Raw genomic sequence first — 20,962 nt, 5'->3', positions numbered from 1 at the left:
CAGCCTCAATTTTACCTCATCTTTAAAATGTAGACAATACAGCCTACTTCACAGAACTACAGCAAGGATTAATTCTGACAACATTAAGTACCTAGCACTGCCTGACTTCTAAAACGAAGGGATAGTTTCCTTGGGGTGGGAGGGGAGGTAATAGGAAAGACTGGCTCTTAACATTTCCCACTCCCCACACCAAAGGCCACTGAGTCCCCACAGCACAGAGCAGGGGCCAGCTGGGTCTGCCAAAGGCAGGAAAGGCAAACAGTCTTCCTTTCTTCCACCATAACTAACATACCTAGCACATAGTTGGTACTCAAAGACCACGTGAGCTGATGATCATGGGGGAAAACACTGGCAGAGAAGCCAACTATATGAACTCCAGCTCCGGCCCCACGACATACAGGCCTGTCCAGAAAGTATCCAGCCACGTACTATGAAAAAGAGACACATTTATTGACAAAGACATAAGATACAAGAAACATTGTACATAGGACAATGACACCTCAGTCCCCATCAAAGTAGGCATCTTGGGACTTCACACAGTTCTCCCAATTGCCATCAGCTGCCCCATCATATTTTCCTGAATCTCATCAATGGTCTGAAATCTCTTCCTTTTTAAAGGTGACTTTAGTTTTGGGAAAAGCCAGAAGTCGCAGGGCGCCAAATCTGGGGTGTAGGAGGGCTGAGTCACCTGGGTGATTTTATGTGTCACCAAAAATCTCTGCAGGAGACGTGATGTGGGAGTGGGTGCACTGCTGTGATGAAGCTGCCAGTCACCGGTTGCCCATAACTGTGGTCTTCTGACTCATCCAAATAGTTTCTTCGGAGGAATGTGAAGCAGATTTGTACACAGGCTCCCTCAACAGTGTCTGCTGCCCCCACTGACCAGTACAGTGGAGTTGTCAGTGTTCACACATGCGCATTCCAGTCCACTCTCCTTGGCTGCCAGGTTACATCCAGGTCGTGCAAACCATTCTCGTTATGTTACCAATGGTCAGACTTTTTCGAGACAGACCTCGTACTCTGCACTGCATAGAGGGCGCTGACACTTACTACGGAAGACAAACTTTTCCGTGTGTCAACTTCAGCTGTATTTACCAAATACGCCTCTGAACTATTTTAAAACATCCAGAAACCACTGCTTTTCATAAACAGAAAGGAAATAAAATGGCCCCACTGTTATCTTCTTATCTCTATCCTCTCCTCCAACAGCCTGTTATCAATTCCGCTTTGGTGAATAAAGCTATGTCTTTATAAAGCCAAACTGTATCTGGGAGGTAAAAATTCTACACAGCAACTCAAAGAGTGCTGATGGGTAAAGAAGAACTCTCAAAAGCAGTTTAAAATGAACATGCCTGGACTATTCTGTTCAAATGGCTTTACTGATCTTTTCATTAATTTAGTATAACATTCATACATTTTTAGAAGTCACATAAATTACCTCATGGTTTTCTGTCCTAGTCAGAATTACTGTGTTCTCTGAGGTTTCTCCTGATCACTAAAAATTCAGCTCTTAAACTAATGAGTCAGTGGAATATCAACACAGCGACCAAGTGGCCTTTTTAAATACAGAACTAAAAAAGTGGCAAGTCTTTGCACTGTCCTTCCAAGAAGTCACAGGCCCCCGTCTGACCAGCTTCTGGGTCTCAGGACCCCAATTTTTAAGCCACAGGATCAGATGGGTACACACTTTGTTGCTATGAGGTCAATACCAGGAAAAACTTTTCCTTTACCCTTCAACAACATGCATGTTCACCAGAACATTCAGCGCCATTTCCTTCTCCGAGGGTCCAACCTGCACCCTGGAGCTAGGTGAGACTTAAAGGGCAACACTGACATTACGCCACCCAGCGGCTCGGCTGGGAAGCCGGGGCAGTCTCCTCTTCGGCTCCTGTGGGCCACGCTGGTGAGCACTCTCAGGAAGACACCAGATCCGTCCCTGCCTTCACGGGGTATTACTCCTGTCGTTCAGTATGAGAGCACAAAGACACAGTGGTCAGCCCAACAAGGGCTTCAGCCCACACGAGGTGAGGTCACTGTCAGAGGACATCAAATTCGACCCACTAGTGAGGTCCCCGCCACCAAAGGAAGAAGCTAGAAAGGAGTTCAGAGTTTAAATGAGTACCTTCTATTCCCTGCCAAGTTCCTCTACTCATAACATCAGGCCTAAACTGCTTTGCTGGAACCCCTTCCACCTCCACGTGTTCTAAGGGATGGAAACTTTACTTACTGCGTGTGTGAGATTAAAACCCACCGCACCCGGAGCTGAGCCTTATTCAGCGTGCACTAACACTGCTTCAGGCAGTTCACCGCACCGCTTTATTCACAAGGCCGGGGGCACAGCGTAGAACCACACGAATGGAACTTCTTGCCACGCCTGAAATGTTCATTAAGTGCTCTTATCTGCAGTCACCTGCCCATCCCATAGAACCACTCTCCTATAATTTAAAGAAACTAGAATCTGCTCATATTTAAATTATGATGAACAGGAATCACCACACATCTTAATTTGCACTGCCAATTAGGAGATCTTTAGTAAGGAAAAAAAAACTGATCATCTTTACATATAGTAATTTGCCCTAACTGACGCATAATGGGACGGATATAATTGGCAGATTTACCCCCACATGGTAGCTTACTTAACATTTTAGAGCTATTCACTTCTACCTACACATCCTGGGACATTCTGAACTTCCTGAGCATGAACTATGTATATAGTAAGTGGTGCAAGTGAGACAGGCAGAATAACAAGGGTCAGGCAGAGTGATACATTATCAAGGTACATTTTATGATGAAATTCACAATGGGCTCAAAAGCTCCTTCCAGAAAGTTCATTTTAAGTCCTGGAGAAACCTGAACCTCTTAGAAGCACAGGATACTGATGTGGTGAGGCCCAGTGGCCTAAATAAATAAATAAACAAATAACCCTATCTCGGGCCTTCTTAATCTTGAGTTACTGTTTGTTTTCCTTGCTTTTAATAACTCTCCTCAATGGAAAAACTTTAAAATATTACTTTCTTATAAACGCCCACAACAGATTTCTCTCTAATGTCCATTTTCGGAAAGCCTTTCAGAAATGACTAAAAGCTGAAGACACCATTAGCAGCTCTACCTTTAATTTGCAGCTAGACCTGGCCAGGTGACAGCGGTCTGGCCTCAGGCACCACTAGGCACCACTGGCCACACCAACAGCTTGGTGCTGGCCCTTCTACTCTCCCAAGGCCAAGCAAGGCCCAGCGCCCAGGTGGAGAAAGGAGGTAAACACCAGTCGAAGGTAAGGTGGAAGCAGTGAGTCAGAGGAGCTCACAAAAAGCAAGAAAAAACCCCAACGTCCCACACTAAGTATCTCTTGGGTTCCCACGAGCTGCTGCTCCCTTACCTTCTCAAAGTTTATTTTTAGATCGTTTGAAAAGAAAAGTGTTTATTGCTTACCTCTGAAAAAAACATGAACATTCATTACTAGAAAGTAGAGAAAAAAGCTCTTTTAAATAATAAGAAGGAAAACTGAAACCACGTTCACAATCCCAGCCCCCACTGAAACATTGGGGTAACTTACTCGCAAGTGTTTATTAATGAAATTTTTAAAAGCCACTTAAGACCCTAACGCGTTAATTAGGGTCGTGCTGTGTCAATGGTTTCCGATCTTGGGGCTTTTTGTTTTTTAATTTGGCTTAATGACGTTGCCATCCCCACCCCCACCCCGCCCCAAGTGGTTACAAATTCCTTGAAAACATTTACAAAAGTTCTAGAACAAATACAAGAGCAATTCCTTTTAAACTCCATTATCCAGGCTGAAATGGTCTGATAGTGGACTGTTTTTTTAGAAAAATTACTCTTGTCTTAAACTTCCTCACCTCTGTGCCAATTTCTAGAAAAAGTGGAGTACAGGCACCAGAAAAGCTCCGCACCCCCAGCCCTGGTTCCGTGAGCGCAGCAAACGTGAGCGCTGCGCTCCTGCTGCCTCCCCTGGAAATGAGTTCACTCCTGGGGCCCGCGGCCGCAGCGGCGGGGCCTGCGACCCCCGGGCACCCACCCGGGATGGAGGCCAGGGCCTTGGTGCGGAGGCTTCCAGCCTCTCCAGTCTGGCTGGCACCACAGTGACACACTGCGCACACCTGCAGGGCGCGCCCACTCAGGCGTTCGCGGGACTGGGCGTTCCCGACCCACAATTTCGCGGCCCAGGGCCACGTTTCCAGCCCAAGGGGGAGAAGGGCCGGGCGCAAAGGGAAGGCAGGTTGCAAGGGCGTCGGGACTGCGTCAAAGGCCGGACACCCACCTGGGAGCGACTCTCCATCTCCATTTTCCACCCGGACTCCAGCCACCTCTTCGCACGCTGCCACTGGAGTCGGGCTCACCCCCGGCACCGCGCAGGGAGAATGCCTGCAGCCGCACAATCAGCTCTCGAAGTTCTGGCAGGCCCGGGGAGGGGCTCACTCTGCGCCTGGGACAGGGGGAGGATGCGGCACCGCCCACTTGGCGCACGGCGCCGGGCTGCGAGGCTTTGGTCAAGAACCGAAACTTCGCAACCAGAAAACTTTGCTTCTCAGGCGGCGAGAGAGGAGGCTGCAAATGGGCACGGCCTGAAGCAGCTAGCAGTTTGGGGGTGCCAGGGTCCCCCCTGCAGTGGAGGGAGGGAGTGGAGCCGTCCGGCCGGATTTCGCGCGGGAGAAATGAAAGGAGGCAGTCCCAGCACAGCCTCCAGCTGGCATTCTGAGTTACGTGCGCAGGATGTTTGCAGGGTTTAGTGCAGGCTGTGTGCCCCGGAGCGCAATCTCTCTGCTCCATTCGGCTGTCTCCAGGGCTGCTTCAGAGCTTGTCTCGTTTTGCTGTTTTAAAGAGGCGAGGTTGTAATGCCTCCCAAAACTCTATTCCCTTATAGAGTTCACTTTGCAAAAAGTTGCAAACGCCGCTGGAACTTTAGTAGGCCTTTGCTACACCATTGTACAAGTAGGCCCCAGCGCCACTAAACAGAGCTCGAGAATTCAGGAATGCTGATTAATTTAACAAATATTGGCAGGACACCTACTACGTGCCACGCAGTGTGTTCTGGGAACACATGGTTGAACAAAAACCCCTGTCCCTGCTCAATTGGGGTTTACAGCCAGGGAGCCAGCCACCTCCTACACGATTGATATAAACATAGTAGTGATGGAAATAAGTATAATAATAATGTAATTACTAACTAATTTGATTAAATTTCAATTAACAATGAATTCAAATAATGCCATTTAATAACGGTGAAAATAAGTTCAATAATAATGATGCAAACAAATGTAAATTTGGAGCTGTGATAGATGCCATGGTGTTGTTAAATAGGGGGACTTAATTTAGCACAAGGCTGGGAAGAAGACTTCCTGGAGTTCCCATAGGAAGAGTGAAGAAGTATGTGGGTGGAAACCGCGGAAGCCCTGAAGTAGGTACCGAGGAGGGAGAATGGTAGGTCCTGAAGTTTTAGCAGGTTTGCTGGGCAGTATTGAAAGCCAATTTAGCCCTGTGCTCATGAGTCCACAGAGGCACACTCTGGATGCATGAGACCCTCCGCAGTCCTTCCTGGCTGCTTGAGATCTGACTTTTTTCATCTTTTCTCTTTTCAAGGAGTGAATGAACTTAGCCAAGCATTTACTCGAGCTTGAGGAGAAAATGCCCGGGAACTGCCCTCCTTCCTTCTTTTCTTGGTTCTGCAAACATGAATTATGTGCCCTCTGTGTTCCAGACCTTCAGGGGAGTAAGATAATCCAGCAGTGTCTCATTGAAGAAAATGCTTTGCTTTCTTTTTAGTGGGTAAACTTGATTATAATCACTTTCATTTTTACTATGCTTTAGAGTTTTCTTCTCATACAGTTTCTCCTTGAATCCTCCCAGCATTCTTCCAGATTCTTCTTAGCTACTTTTCAAATAAGGAAACAACCCAAAAAGAAAGATCCCTGCCACCCTGCTACTAAATGACAGCTGCAGATTGCCAAACTGGAAACCATTCCTTATGCCTCCAGATTCAACCTTCACCCCATTATTCTTTCCTTTTTTCCCTTTGGCTGCCAGGAAACTCACAGCACAATTTATTGAAACAGAATTGAGGCAAGAGATAGTCAGGAAGGAGGAAACTCTCTAAGATAAAGGACATCAATACAGGACAGAGCCCCTGTTCTAAGACTGATTGTTCCCACTTTCTGGAAAAGCATTGAATCATGGTGACTCATGAATGCACCTGCTCAGAAGATGCTACATGACCCCTGCTTCATTATAATAAATTAACATTGTGCGACCCCCTTCTCTGGTGGCCAATCAAGGAATATCATGGGGGACCACATGCACAGTAGCTTTAAAGTAATATAACCACTTGTACATGCACAATAAAAGCCTGCCAAACTAGCCAGGAAGGATCTGCCCTGTAAGAATAGAATCCCTGCAGCCCCTGAGGTCAGTCTCTGCTCGAAGTTGGCCTGCTCCCGTGTTCTGTGGAGTGTACTGTCACTTAATAAATCTGCTCTCTCTCTGCTATAAACTCTGTGTTTTTGGTTCAGTTCTTTGTCCGCAATGACCAAGCACCTGGTTACCTGTGCCCAGATTTTGGCAAGCCAGCTAGGAGATGGATTTTGGCAAGCCAGCTAGGAGAAGACACTGGAGTGGTTAGCCCCATTTACTGCTCTGACACCCAGGGATGCCCCTTTCTATTCCCACCTATTCCATTTTGGTGAGTCTGATGTTCCCTGACAGAAGGTCAGCCACTAAATTGAGGGCATGGATTGGGCAGTTAAAAGCCACAAGGGTGCCCGCTGCTGGAAGACTCCTGCGATGGGATAACCTGGGCATGGAACAGGGTCACCTTAGCCCCTACCAGGTGCAAGAAAATGTCCAAACACTGGTCAGGCACACTATGAAAACCACAAGACACTGCCCCACCCTGAGGCCACTCCCTCATAGGCATACTTTGACCTTCCATAGGTGATATCAGTCACCACCTCACCTGCGCTATGACTTCCTTTTGCAGTCTCCTAGTCGGGCCCACAGATAGTCTTTTACACTTGTCCTTCCGGCTGACTTTTGGCCTTAAAACCTATATATCCCACTTATATCTTATACTTACATCCCACTTGCCTTTGTGTAGGAAGCATTTCTGCTGTCTTTGTACCCAGATATCTATTTTGGGGTCACTAACAGTCCCATCACTGAGTATACTTGCAGGAATGAGTCACTCCCATCTTTGGCATGTATATACTATCACTGTAAGCAGCAACATCTCCCAGAGCCAAGTGCTCATTGGTTACCAGAATGGCCATGTGGAGCCATTCTTACACAATTAGTAGAATTTGGAATTCTAAGGTGGTTTACTTGCCCCTATAGGGGTATTTTAATCTCCCCTCTCAGTCCATCATCCCTCTATGGGATCCACCTTTAGTATAAAGGGGGGGCCTTCAGACACCTCCTGAGGTCCCTTCTGGGGAAATTTTAGACTCAGGTACAATTTCTTAAAGCTCTGGAAAAATTAGATAGAATACCTGAGGGTCTTCTTTGTGATTTGGAAAAGAGTCATTTTATAATAAGATCATCTTTGTGACCCTCGTGGTGGTTTACGGGGCCAGAAACTATTTTGCTTGTAAGATACTTCCTTTGCCCCAGACCTGAAGGCTTATAGGAAGATGAGGGTCTCCGCAGATGGAAAATACAGGAACGGAAATGCACTCAGGCCACCTGGGTGGAGCAGTGGGTCTGGGGTCGTCAGGATTATAGCCAGTTGCTCAAGGATGCTGGACTGGTTCCCTCCCAACAGTGCTTTGCAGCCTGCACACTCAGTAGGACGATGAATTATGCAATGATGTCCAGGGAATTCAAAACCTCTGAATTAAACTTAGAAAAAGAAATAAAACTAGACCGAGGTGATCCTCTTAAGTCTTTTAGATTTCTGTTGGCTGACACTCAGTAGGATTTCTTTCTCCTGAGACAACTGGTAGACGCCCTGTGGCCCACGAGAAAAGCTCCTGAGCCAAGCAAAGAGAGGTGCCTCTAGATTGCAAGGGAGTATCTTTGAGTTGTTTTCCTTCTCTTTAGGATCACCGCAGTCCAGATGGGAGCCACACCTTCCATCCCTTCCAAATCGCCATTGGGTTGCATTCTTAGCAATTGGGATAAATTTGACCCTAAATATTTAAAAAGGAAGATATTAGTTTTCTTTTGTAACACTACTTGGCCCCAATGTAAATTAGGGGACAGAGAGACCTGGCCTGAAGATGGGAGCAGGAATTATAATACTATCCTACAGTTAGATCTACTCTGCCGGAGGGAAGGCACACAGTCCAAAATTCCTTACTGCAGGCATTCATGGTTCTGTATCCAGATCCCTCATTTTGCTCGGCGCCTACCCTGACAGAACCTACAGGCCCAAGTGTTGATCAATTAGAAGATACCCTCCTTAGTTCCCCACTTGTCTCTCAAGGGAGATTAAGGGGACCCCCAGATTGGGGAACTGCCCAGAGTTCCAGAGTCTCTGCCTCTACCCTAGAGGGATCAACCTCTCCACCACCTTATGCTGTGGACAACCTGGAGCTATGAGCTGAGGAAAAACTCAGCCCCACAGGACAGACTAGGAGTGGCGCTTCTTATCTCCCTACCGCTCCTATATTCCTACCCTTGAGGGAGGTAGCAGGCACCAAAGGCACTATAAGGGTACGGGTGTCCTTCTCTATAACTGATTTACAACAATGTAAAGACAGGCTAGGCAGTTTTTCAGAGGACCCTTCACATTTCGCTAGTAATTTCCAGACTCTTACTTTAGCCGTCAGTATGTCATGGAGAGATTTGTACAGAATTCTGACCGCCTGCTGTTCCCCAGATGAGAAAGAGCGGATCTGGGAGGTTGCAGACCCAGAACCCTGGCACTAACCATCCTGGTGCCCCAGCCATCCCAGACCAGGATCCCGACTGGGGACACAATACTCAGGCAGGAATCCAGAGTAAGCATACAGTGATAGATTGCCTACTGGCAGGAATGAGAAACTGCATCAAGAAACCTGTAAATTCTGAAAAGATGAGGGAAGTCACCCAGGGCAAGGAAGAGAACCCAGCTCTCTTCAGAAACGGGCTAGTAGAAGCCTTCTGAAAATATATGAACTTGTATCCATCATACCTGGAGGGTCAAAACTTGATAGAACAGCATGGTATAAGTCAGTCTGCCCCTGATATTTGCAGGAAGATTCAGAAATTACAAATGGGCCCACAGACTCTGCTAGACCAGCTCATGGATACAGCCTTTTAGGTCTTTAACAATAGGGATTTGGAGGAAAGGAGATAGGGAAAGAAGGAAAGGGAGAAGCATGCTGAGCTCCTTGCACTAGCTTTTAGTGTGCTATTGGCAGAAACCAGCCCCATCAGGGAAGCTTCAGGAGGCCTCACAAGAATCAGGGATGAAAGATCAGACCTGTGATGAGTGCAAGCCCCCCGGACACTGGGCAAATAACTGCACTGGACCACCTCCAGGCCCCTGTCCTCATGCAAGAACGTCCGTTCTGACCCCTGGCACTGGAAGGTAGACTGCCGCCATTCCCAGAGTGGAAAGGGGTCATTGCCCAAGGCCATGGCTACTCTCGAGGACTTAGGGTGCCCGGGGAACAGGTTGGCCCCAGGGAATACTCATACTCCCATCTCTACCGAGGAGCCCCGGGTAACTCTGGATGTGGCAGGTAAGAAAAACAACTTTCTTCTTGGGGCCAACTTACTCTGTCCTTAACTCTTACTCTGGACCTCTTTCCTCCAAGTCAGCTAAGACAATGGGGGTCGAAGGAATCCTTAAGGCCTATTTCTATACATTCCCTACCACTTACCAATTTGAGAGTCAAATATTCAAACACTCCTTTTTGATTATTCCTCAGTGCCCTATTCCTCTGTTAGGCCGGGACCTTTTAGCCTATATGGGAGCCATCTTGTTGATCCCTGAGGATCCACTTGAGTTAAGCAAGGTCATGGCAATCAGTAGTAACCAAAACCAGAAGGAAATCCCAATTTCAGTTCTGGGTGCAGTAAACCCGCTAGTTTTGGTGTCAGGGATACCAGGAAGAGCAAAGATTGCATTACCAGTTAAAATCCAATTAAAGCCCAGGTCAGATTATCCTCACAGGAAGCAGTGACCTATTAAAAGAGAGGCTCTGGAGGGGTTACGGCCTATCACAACTAAATTTATACAGCATGGGCTCATAGTTCCTTGTCAATCTCCTTGCAACACTCCCATCTTACCAGTGATGACACCCACAGCAGAGTACAGGCTAGTCCAGGATCTAGGGTTAGTCAATGAAGCAGTAGTCCCTTTACATCCAATAGTAGCTAACCCTTATACCTTGCTCTCGCAGGTACCTGACGATGCTCAGTGGTATTTAGTGTTAGATTTGCAAGATGCCTTCTTCTGCATCCCTTTGCATCCTGCCTCTCAGTATCTGTTTGCTTCTGAGTGGACTGATTCAAAGATGATGATACATCAGCAATACGCTTGGACTGTATTGCTGCAAGGGTTCAGGGTCAGTCCCCATCTCTGTGCTAGGGTATTAGAAAAGGGTCTTAGCTACAGTTACAAGGAGGAGCCACTTTACAATAGGTAGACTACATACTAATCTGCAGCCCCACCAAGAAGGCTTCTGATCAAAATACCATCCAGACTCCGAATTTCCTAGCTGAAAGAGGATATTGGGTATCAAAGAAGGCTCAGATTACCAAACAAAAAGTAAATTACTTAGGGTATATTTTGACTCCTAGGTCTAGGCAATTATCACAGGAGAGAATTAAAACCATCACTGAATTAACTCTATCTCCTACTAAATAGCAGCTTTGCTCCTTTTTAGGAGTGGCGGGATTCTGTGCGATTTGGATCCCTTTGGGCTAATTGCCAAACCTTTGTACGAAGCTACTAAGGGGTGAGACACCAAACCCATTATGTAGGAAAAGGAATGTGATCAGGCTTTTAGTAAAATCAAGCAGGCCCTAGTCGAAGCCCCAGCCTTAGGCATCCCTAACTTAAACAAGCCTTTCTCTGTATACATAGCAGAGAAGCACAGAATAGCTTCAGGGGTCTAGTCCAATGACTAGGGAATGAACCTCAACCGGTTGCACATTTCTCTAAAACACTGGACACTGTAGCAACCAGGTGGCCTCCATATCTAAGAGCAGTTGCAGCCACAGCCATGCTAACAGAGGAAGCTGCTAAACTAACTCTCGGGCAGAAGTTAGAGGTCTTCACTCCACATCGGGACAAGGGGTGTGCACTGTTGTCAATAAAACCTGCTGCACCTATGTAAATAACTCTGGAATGGTTGAAACTAACATAAGGAAAATTTATGAAGAGGCAGAGTGGCTACATAAATATAATCAACAGAGCCAAGGAACTAGGGATACCCTGGCCTCCTGGCTCCCCAGCTTAACGTGGATATTACCCGTGGTAGGTCCCTTAATAACATTGTTGCTCTTATTACTTTTAGGGCCTTGTTTGTTTAATTTGCATGTTAAATTTGTATCTTCTAGACTTAAGCAGTTCCACACCAAATTGATGATGGTCCAGGGTTCCCAACCAATCCCTGAGAGTGATGTTGAAGCTCACCAACACACAGCGACTATGGTGGCCTCGGGAGTTCCTCTCCACCTTCTATATAGAATAGGGTGAGAGTTTCGTGGTTCTTGTTAGGCAGGGACCACTGCCCAATCTAAGCCAGAAAAGTTACAGGAGAATGATCTTCTCTTCACCCTTCAACAACCCCAAAAAGATTTTTGAGAACCATGTCTCTCAGGGGGAGAGTTGAGGCAGGAGATAGTCAGGAAGGAAGAAACTCTGGAGGTGCCCCAGGGCTAAGATAAAGGTCAGCGATACAGGACAGAGACCCTGTTCTAAGACCAGTTGTTCCCGCTTTCTGGAAAAGCACTGAATCACGGTGACTCATGAATGCACCTGCGCAGAAGATGCTACATGACTCCTGCTTCATTATATTAGCATTATCGTAAATTAACACTGTGTGACCCCCCTTCTCTGGTGGCCAATCAAGGAAAATCACGGGAGACCACACGCGCAGTAGCTTTAAAGTAACATAACCACTTGTACATGCACAATAAAAGCCCACCAAAACCAGCCAGGAAGGATCTGCCCTGTAAGAATAGAACCCTGCAGCCCCTGAGGTCAGTCTCTGCTTGGAGTTGGCCTGCTCCCAGGTTCTGTGGCATGTACTGTCACTTAATAAATCTGCTCTCTCTCTTTCTGCTATAAACTTTGTGTGTTTGGTTCAGTTCTTTGTCTGCAATGACCAAGAACCTGGTTACCTGTGCCCACCTGTGACAGAATTTTGGGGGGACCCTGGCTGGTGCGGCTCAGTGGATTGAGTGCTGGCTGGTGAACCAAAGAGTCACCGGTTTGATTCCCAGTCAGGGCACATGCCTGGGTTTCAGACCAGGTCCCCAGTGGGGGGTGCCCAAGAGGCAACCACACATTGATGCTTCTCTCCCTCTCTGTCTCCCTCCTTTTCCCTCTGTCTAAAAGTAAATAAATAAAATCTTTTCCAAAAAAATGAATTTTGGAGGGGTATAATTGCTTTCCTATGAACCAATGATCTTATTCTTAATTATTTCCTTTAACTGTAGGTTTCATCAAATCCCTTTTGGAATTTGAAGTGGGTCAAATTTTGCAAAGCACTTGAAATAACCCACTTTTTACCTGAAAACCTGTAGCTGCTGAGCCTTCCTGCTTTAGAAATTTGCTGTAGCCAGTCTTCCAGTGGCAACCTAGAGACTCTCTCCTTGTCTGGCAAAGCCTATGCACTTGAATGGTACTTAGTAATTGATTCCATAGTGGTGTGTTCTGTTTAGGGAAATCCCTTAGAAACCAGGGGATTTTAATATCCTGTGACAATACTTCCTATTCACAGTTACTGATAGGATTAATGACAGGTGAGCATCGGGTTTCAGCATGTCACAGCAAGAGTGACTGTCCCTTTGCAGAAGCAATAGCATACAAATTGCAACAGCAAAAGCAGACAAGATATTTGCAAAATTTCTTTAAGTCTCTGTGTAGAAATCTATGCTTGCTTCCTTTTAAAAATGTTGCTACTGGAGAATAAAAACTTGGTCTGTATTACCTTCAAGAAGGTAAGCAATTTGGGATTTGATGCCATCACACATGCTTTAAATGACATAAAGTGGCTACGACTGGATGTCGCCCTTGGCCCACAATTTCTGCTCTGTAAAATGAATCCCAACATTGCCACTCTGCACTGGTAGCTCCACCCTCCTCACAGAGCTCAGCTGTGGGCAACCTCCTCCTTCCACCCTTGTGTAAAACAGTGAATTGCACCCATCTGGTGTTCTGGACAACCCAGCAAAGATTCTAGCTTTGTCAGGGAGCTACAAGCAATGTGGGTAATATCTGAATACTGTTTAACATTAATATATGATCATGAATGAATGACAGTTAAACAAGATACTATTCCTGGTTGTTCTCCATCTCCTGGTACCTTGAAACTTCATTCTCACTGTGATTAAATAAAACCTAGCCTAGAAAGGGCACACATCCCTAAACTTGAAACCCTGAGAGATAAGCTTTCCAAGTTGTTGTAGAATAAAAGATCTAGAATTGAGTCTCTTGTAGCAAAACTATCTAACTGGTGCCTTTCTGGAAAGTTTTCTTTAATTACAACCTGGCATTCCATCTTCCTGACTTGGCATGCCAACATAATACTGTCACGGCCTCGCAATTTAAGTACATTCTGATGATAACCACTTGAATAGCTATGGAGAAAAGGACCTGAACAACCAATAATTGATGCCTTCATATATTGGGTAAGAAAAGCACTCGTCGTAATGAAACTGTAATGCCCATGGTGCTCCCAAGAAGTCGATGGTACAAGAGTAGTGGTATCGGTGACGGCAGCTAACTTCACGAGCGCTGGCTGAGCACCAAGCCCTGGGCTCAGTTCGCCGTTGTGTGTGTTCTCTCACTTAATCCTTCAGCTGTGACAGCTACCCATCTGCTCCTCAAAACTGCTGCTGTGAAAATAACTGAAACAATATTTCCAAAGTATCTGGGATTTCTTAGAGAAGCTATATAAACTCCAAATGTGATTAATGCAACCTATCACAGGTTTTTGCAAAATATGTTACTAATGGTTTAGTGTTTGAATATAAAATATAATTATTACTAGGCACTGACAATAAATGGATGAAAATTAGAAAAGATGATCCAATACCTCTTACCTTTCTAAGAACATACATACCGGGTGGAGCAAGAGTGGTTTTATAGTTGTGAGTACACAAAACACAGTGTATTCTTGCATTACCATTAATTACTGTATTATTTTCCATATGAAACCTACTTTTGCCCCACCCTGTATTATAAAAGAAAATGATAATTATCCATTTCTAATTGGTGATACCAACAAAAGTACTGTGGTACATAGTTTTTAAAGAACTAGGTATTTCACAATAAATTATATAGGTAGCACTTTTAAAAAACTAACCTATAAAATATCAACATGGAGTTCAGAACAAATCTATAAAAGTAACTTCTAAATTACTTCTTAAGTGACAAAAAGTTGTAAGACATTTCATTAGTAGATAGAAAAACAGTATTTTTTAAAGCAGGGTTTATTTCTATTTTGTCAAAGCTAACATAACCAACTATCTAGTATTCAGAAAAGAATTTCAAAGTATCAATATGCATCACAGTATAAAGAAAACATTACTGCTTCGGCTTGGTCAGTAACCCCGATTATTTGCTAACTGCATATTCAGCAAGCATTAATAGAAAATCTTGAATCTTAAACTAGAAAATTTGGAATTGCAAATGTAGAACTTCTCTAAATAGTTGGCTTTACAAATATTTTGTATTATACTATATTTGCAGGGGTGGGGGGCGATAAAAAAAATTCTACAACTTTCCAGACTCTGTGGAATTTCCAAAGCTGTTACACATTTATCCTTTTCACTTGGAATAATCAACTATTATAAGCTAGTGGTCAGACTGAATCATATTTTTGATAGAAAAATCCACAGCCTTGAGACAGTTATGAATTCATTGATTTTAAGCCTCCAGATGATTCTAATGGGCAGGTATGTTCGAGAACCATTACTCTAGACTAGCTCAGTGGTTTGTATCACCTGAGGTCTGATAAAGAAATTCAGGTTCATGGGCCCCACCCCAGACGTACTGAATTGGAAACTCTGGGGGTGGAACCCATCAATCTGAGTTTTAATCACCACCCAGGTGATTCTGATCCTTGCTCAAAGAACCACTGTGGTTGTCATCCAAGGCCAATGGCTCGCCAGCTGGGTGACCTTTGGACTAACCATCGAGCCCCATTTTTGTCATCAGTAAAATGTGGATGCTGCAAACCTGCGAAATCCATGCAACAGTATTCCTCCCCCAAATGAGCATGCAGTACCAGGTGTGATTGTTTTTTGAGAAGACTAAAGTGGTAGACACTGGTACTGAGTATTAATAGCAATAATGCTCCTGCTTATTGAACATTAACCATGTTCTGGAAACAGTTCGTGCATTATTTCTCTTGGTCATCATTGCAAAGGTGTGATGTACATGATACTATCCTCATTACTCAGACGAGAGACTGAGGCTTCGAGGGTTTAAGGAACTTGCTCACAGTGACCCAGCGGAGCCATCTAGAACCAAGATGGGCCCTACCACAAAGCTAAAGCTATGCTCTCGCCTCTTTGCCTTTACTCAGGTAGCTTGGGGAGGGGGGGAAATTCAATTTTTAATTCAAACAATGGGAACTAAGTCCTTTAGGTACTGGCATCCCAACCTACTTACTTATTGTGTCTAGGATTCTGAAATCTCCCCATTTGTTTGTGAAAGTATTTTTCCATTTATAGATCACTTTTAGCAGGTGCTCTTCCATTCTTTTAATAGTCTTTTCTCCACCATACACACCTGGGTCTGTTTTTTCCAAAATCTACATGTGGTCTAGACTTTAATGTGGCTAAATTGTCCCAGATGGTTACTCTCAGCTGCTAATCTGATCACCATGTCTTTCGATCACCGTGTCTTTAACAGCTTATAGCTCTGACCTACTTATCACGTCTGGATTCTTTTATAGCTTTTGAGTCCAAATGAGCTCCTGACCTTGCTAACTGTAGCCCAACCCCGGGGAAATTTCTGACAACATAAAACCCAAGGTCTAATCCTAAGACTATGTAATGAAACCCATAACCATAAATTCCAAGTTGGTCTCAGGAAACGCAGTGTGACAAGACTTGGGCATTTCTGAACTGCTATTTCCCAAGCAAATCATATCTGTATATGAAATATGAACAAGAAGGCACCTGCTCTGCAAGCGTGTTCAATACGGCCTTTTACAGAATGTCATTCTGCAAGCATTCTGCCACCCTGTCACGCTCTTCGTATAAGCAGGAGGTGGACTGCTTCAATCAGACGTTGACCCAGTAAACGGAAATGTTATATTCTGAATCTTCGTTTTTTAAGAAAAGCAATGTGTCAGCTCCGCGGCCTCCTTTCTGCAATCGGAGCTCCCACTCCATCTTTCCACTTTCTCCCCAAACCCTCTGAAACTGTCAAGCGTTTTATATGCCAGACCTTGCAGTTCTCCTTAGGGCCTGGGAAAGGATGGGAGGAAATGCCTCCTTCTCCCATAAGGAGGCATTGGTTTTTGCAATTCTTTAGGAAATTTGGGGTATGTGATGGCCCAGACAGAATCAGCTACACTTGAAACTTGAAACATGCTTCCCTAAGTAGGAAGAAAAGGAAAACAATCAAACAGAAACCAAGATGATGGTGGTGGTGGTGGTGGTGGTGGTGGTGGTGGTGGTGGTGATGATGATGATGATGATGATGATATAGAGTTCTCCTTTTTCATCTTTTATTGACTATTAGTGCCTGGGAGGATATTCGCAGCCTAAAAAAGACATTCTGAGAGAAAAAGCAGTCTCTACATTACAACTAAAAGGGGAATTCAGCCACAAGCTTGAAAGAAAAGGCAATGCAAGCAAACCACTTAAATTTGACATTGTGTATTTATCTTTTGCTTCCTACTCTTCCCCTCAACAAAGAAAACAAACTAAACTAGCTAAATAGGTTAGGCAGAAGTCACATGCTAAAATCAGCAGTTTCTGAAGAGTATTCTTTTCTGGGTAAAACTGTTTAATCCTCATGAAATCTTTTAACTGAAATCTCCATGGGGAGCCCAAACGTTTGTGCTGACAGCTTCTGCTTCAGCATCTTTATCTTGGTTCCCTCCAGCAACACGTCTATTGTGCAACCTGGTTGTTCCACATTCCAGGCATTTGATAACCACTCTAGGTCTCTCCACATTAGAAACTCGCCCTCTCCATCACATCAGAGCTGCAAACAAGCAACATGGTGTGTGGTCCTGGGGCAAACGGCCCATCCTTATGCAGATTGTTTCTTCCTTTGTCCTCCCCAGGGACAGAAACCCGGTTGAAATACACCTCTAAAAGTGTCATGTTTAGTTGAAATTTTAAGACCATTGTAGATTCACATGCAGTTGTAAGAAATGAACCAGGAGATCCTGTGTACATTTTGCCCAGTTTCTCCCAATAGTAACATTTTACGAAACAACAGGACACAGTCCCATCTGGGACACTGATGATGCGATTCACCAACCAATTCAGATTCCCCAGTTTGACGTGGACGTGTGTACTTGGTTCTACACAACTGTATTGTGTAGTGTGTAGATTTGTGCATGCACCACCACCGTCAAGATCATGCACAGCACCCAACATAACCAGGACCCCTCCCATTGCCCTTTTATAACCGCACCTGCCTCCCTTCCCCCACCCCTCCCCTTCCTCAACCCCTAGTAACCGTTAATCTGTTCTCCATTTCTAAAACGTTATAATTTCAAAAATTTTACAGAGTCTTTTGGAAAACAATATGTAACCTTTTGGAATTGGCTTTTTAAACTCAGCGTAGTTCTCTGGGATTCATTCAGGTAGTTGTATCTATCAGATAGTCCATTCCTTTGTATTGCTGGGCAGTAGTTCATGGTATGGGTGTACCACAGGGTTTAAGCATTCACCTGTGGAAGGACATCTGGGCTGATTCTAGTTTTGGGGAATTACAGTTAAGGCAAAATGTACACAGAATCTCTCAGTGTTCTTTTTTTTTTTTCTTTTTTTTGAGAGAAACATCGATTGGTTGCCTCTCACATGCCTCCAACTGGGGCCTGGCTGCAACCCAGGCATGTGCCCTGACCAGGAATCAAACCAACAACCTTTTGATTCTCAGGCCAGTGCTCAACCCACTGAGCCACACAAGCCAGGGCTCTTGGTATTACTTCTTACAACTGCATGTGAATCTACAATGGTCTCAATATTGCAACTAAATGACACTTTGAGAGGTGTATTTCAACCTGATTTCTGGCCCCAGAGAGGACAGAGGAAGAAACAGTCTACTTAAAGATGGCCTGTCTGCCACAAGCCTGCACCCTGAGTCACTGCCTTGCTCTCGCCCTGTTCTAGCGTGTCAACTTCACGTGTTCTGTTTCTTGACAATCTCACACTTTGTGTCAGTCAGAGTCCAGTCAGGAAACAGGAGCCTTGCAGTTGTGTGAACAGACAGAATTTAATATGAAGAGTTGTTAGCTAGGTGTAAAATTCTCAACACATACGTGAAAGGGCAAAAAGAGAGCCTGAGGTGTCACAGAGGCGGCACCTGCAGCAGGCAGCCACCACCCCAGGGGGCCGGGGGAGAGAAGGGAGGACTAGGATAGTCAAAACCAGACACCAAGAGGAGGGCCTCTGGAGAGCAGACTGCCTAGGCAGGTGCTGGTGGCTCTGAGATGGGCTCGATAAAGCGGGTTCCACAAGTGTCAAACAGACTCAAGTGGGCTCTGCTGATGCTGTGGGAAGGAACTGGGGCCCAGGTGCACAAATGTTGCTGGGGTACAGGAAATACACAGGAAGGAGCATGAGGGAACAGGAAAGAGAAAGGAAGGAGCAAGCCCCTTGTTCCTCCAAAGCTGGAGGAGGCTCCAGCTTTGTCTGCTCACTCTAGACTGCCACGTTGGCAGAGTGTGACAGGGAGTGGTCTGGCAAAGCAAAAGTCCCAGCCCTGGCACCACAAGGGAAAGTATAGAAGGTGAGTTTTGAGCTGAGAGATAATGGCTCAGTGCATCTCCTATGACATTTTCTCCCATCTCACCTTAGTCACTCTTTCCCAAGGCCATACCCTTGACCTTGTCATCACCAATATGTGCATCATCACCGAAATAATAGTTCTAAGCCTCTCTTTGGCAACTCCCTTTCATACCTGTGGCTTACCTCCTCTAATACTCCTATTTCAACATCATTTTAACCCCATTAAAACCTCCAATCCATTGACCGTTGACAGACTTTCGCCAACCATCTTCTCACGGCTTCACTTTTCCCTTTAAACAGCTTGGATTCCACAGCATCATAATCACTCTTTACCTCAAACTCCCTCGGTTTCCTCTCCTTGTGTCCTACTTGTCCAACAAAATACCGTCCCTAATTAAGCCCAAACAATCCAGCCACTTCATGCCTGCACCAAAGCAGCTGAACTACTTTCACTTTAATTCCATGACGATAAATGTCGAACTGGCTCTCAAAATTGCTGAACTCAAGTTGATCATACCTGCCTGGTATATTTATTTCACTCCCTACCCAAACACTGGTCTACATTTTACAACTTCCTTTGTCCTCCAATCTCATTCGCTCTGCCTCTCTGTTACTGCCAGCTAATGACCTTTTCTTGCATTTAATGGCAAAAATATAAACAATCACACAGTAGCTCCCTCAATTTCCTATCACCAGATAGAAAAACCCCGCTGTATCTGAGCCTGTGCTTTTTGCTTTCCCTCCTGCCAATGGTGTGATGTGACCCTGCCTTCATCAAAGCTTAGCCCCTCTGCTTGGCTTTCACCTCTTCTCTTCTTCTCAAGGACTTCACTGCTGCAACGGTCCCCTCCCTATCTCCTGTGATCAGTCTCCTCCTCTCTATTGGACTATTTCCTATGGCCTATGACCACTGAAATAGTGGATGGAAGGAAGAAGGAAGGACGAAAGGAAGGAAGGAAGGAAGGAAAGGAGAGAAGGAGGAAGGGAGGGAGGGAAGGAGGGAGGGAGGATGGGAGGGGACAGGGCAGGAAGGAGGGAGAGAGAGAGAGAATAAGAGAGACAACCTTTCTTGATTCCAAATCCCCTTCCAGCTACTAATCCATATCTGTCTTCCACTTAACAACAGCACATTCTGAAAGAGTTGCCTGTAGTACCTGTCTTCATTTTCTTATGTCCCAGTCTCCCCAGAACCCAAAGTCATTGGGCTCTGTCAGCATTAACAAAGACATCTATGTGGCCAACAATGATGGTCACTTTGCTATCTCTATCATTCATGACCTCTCAGTTTCTGAGACACCGTGTTCTCTGGCTCCTCTAGCTAACTGGCAACTCCTGTTTAGTCTTCTTGGCCGGCCCCTCTTCTTCTCTTTAAACTCTAAATGTTAGAAGACCCAGAAGTGGGTCCTGCACCCCCTTCCCTGACCTGTTTAAACTCTACGTCTAATCGCCCTCATGCACAGACTCTCAGTTTGTATAGTCACTTGTCTGGCTTTCAACACCACTTAGCTTTTTTCAGACTTCATTTTCCACCTGTTTGTTGCTAGTATATATATATATACAAATATATATATATATATATGTACAAATGACCGTGGTATGTTGACCCTGTGTCCAGAGAGCTTGCTAAATTTACTTATACAAGTTCTAGGAAGTTTGTAAGATTCTATAAGCATTTCTATCTATTTAATCATGGCATCTATAAACAGCCACACATCTGTTCTTTTTTTTTTTTTACCAAGCTTTATAATACACCTGACAAACAACAACCAAAAGGAAATTACTATAGCATTATTAACAAAAGATAAAAAGCACTGTATGAGTTTGCTAGGGCTTCCATAACAAAATAGGACAGACTGGGCGACTCAAACACAAATTT

At 45.0% G+C, this 20,962-nt stretch overlaps 1 protein-coding gene across 3 annotated transcripts in view; it reads right to left on the bottom strand.

The window, feature by feature from the left end:
• CDCA7L (cell division cycle associated 7 like) overlaps positions 1-20,962 on the bottom strand; it is a 137,514-nt gene that overhangs the window by 25,694 nt on the left and 90,858 nt on the right. The window contains exon 1 of one of the 3 annotated variants that reach the window (XM_024563112.4): positions 4,274-4,415. The exons of the other annotated variants lie outside the window; for them this stretch is intronic. Coding sequence (XP_024418880.2) covers positions 4,274-4,297 — 24 coding nt within the window. The 5' untranslated portion in view covers positions 4,298-4,415. Of the gene's footprint in view, positions 1-4,273; positions 4,416-20,962 lie in introns of those variants that run through there. 3 annotated transcript variants of the gene reach the window in all.

This window comes from Desmodus rotundus, chromosome 6 (genome assembly GCF_022682495.2).
Source record: "Desmodus rotundus isolate HL8 chromosome 6, HLdesRot8A.1, whole genome shotgun sequence".
Classification (NCBI taxonomy): domain Eukaryota; kingdom Metazoa; phylum Chordata; class Mammalia; order Chiroptera; family Phyllostomidae; genus Desmodus; species Desmodus rotundus.
This window is presented reverse-complemented; position numbering and strand designations above follow the sequence as displayed.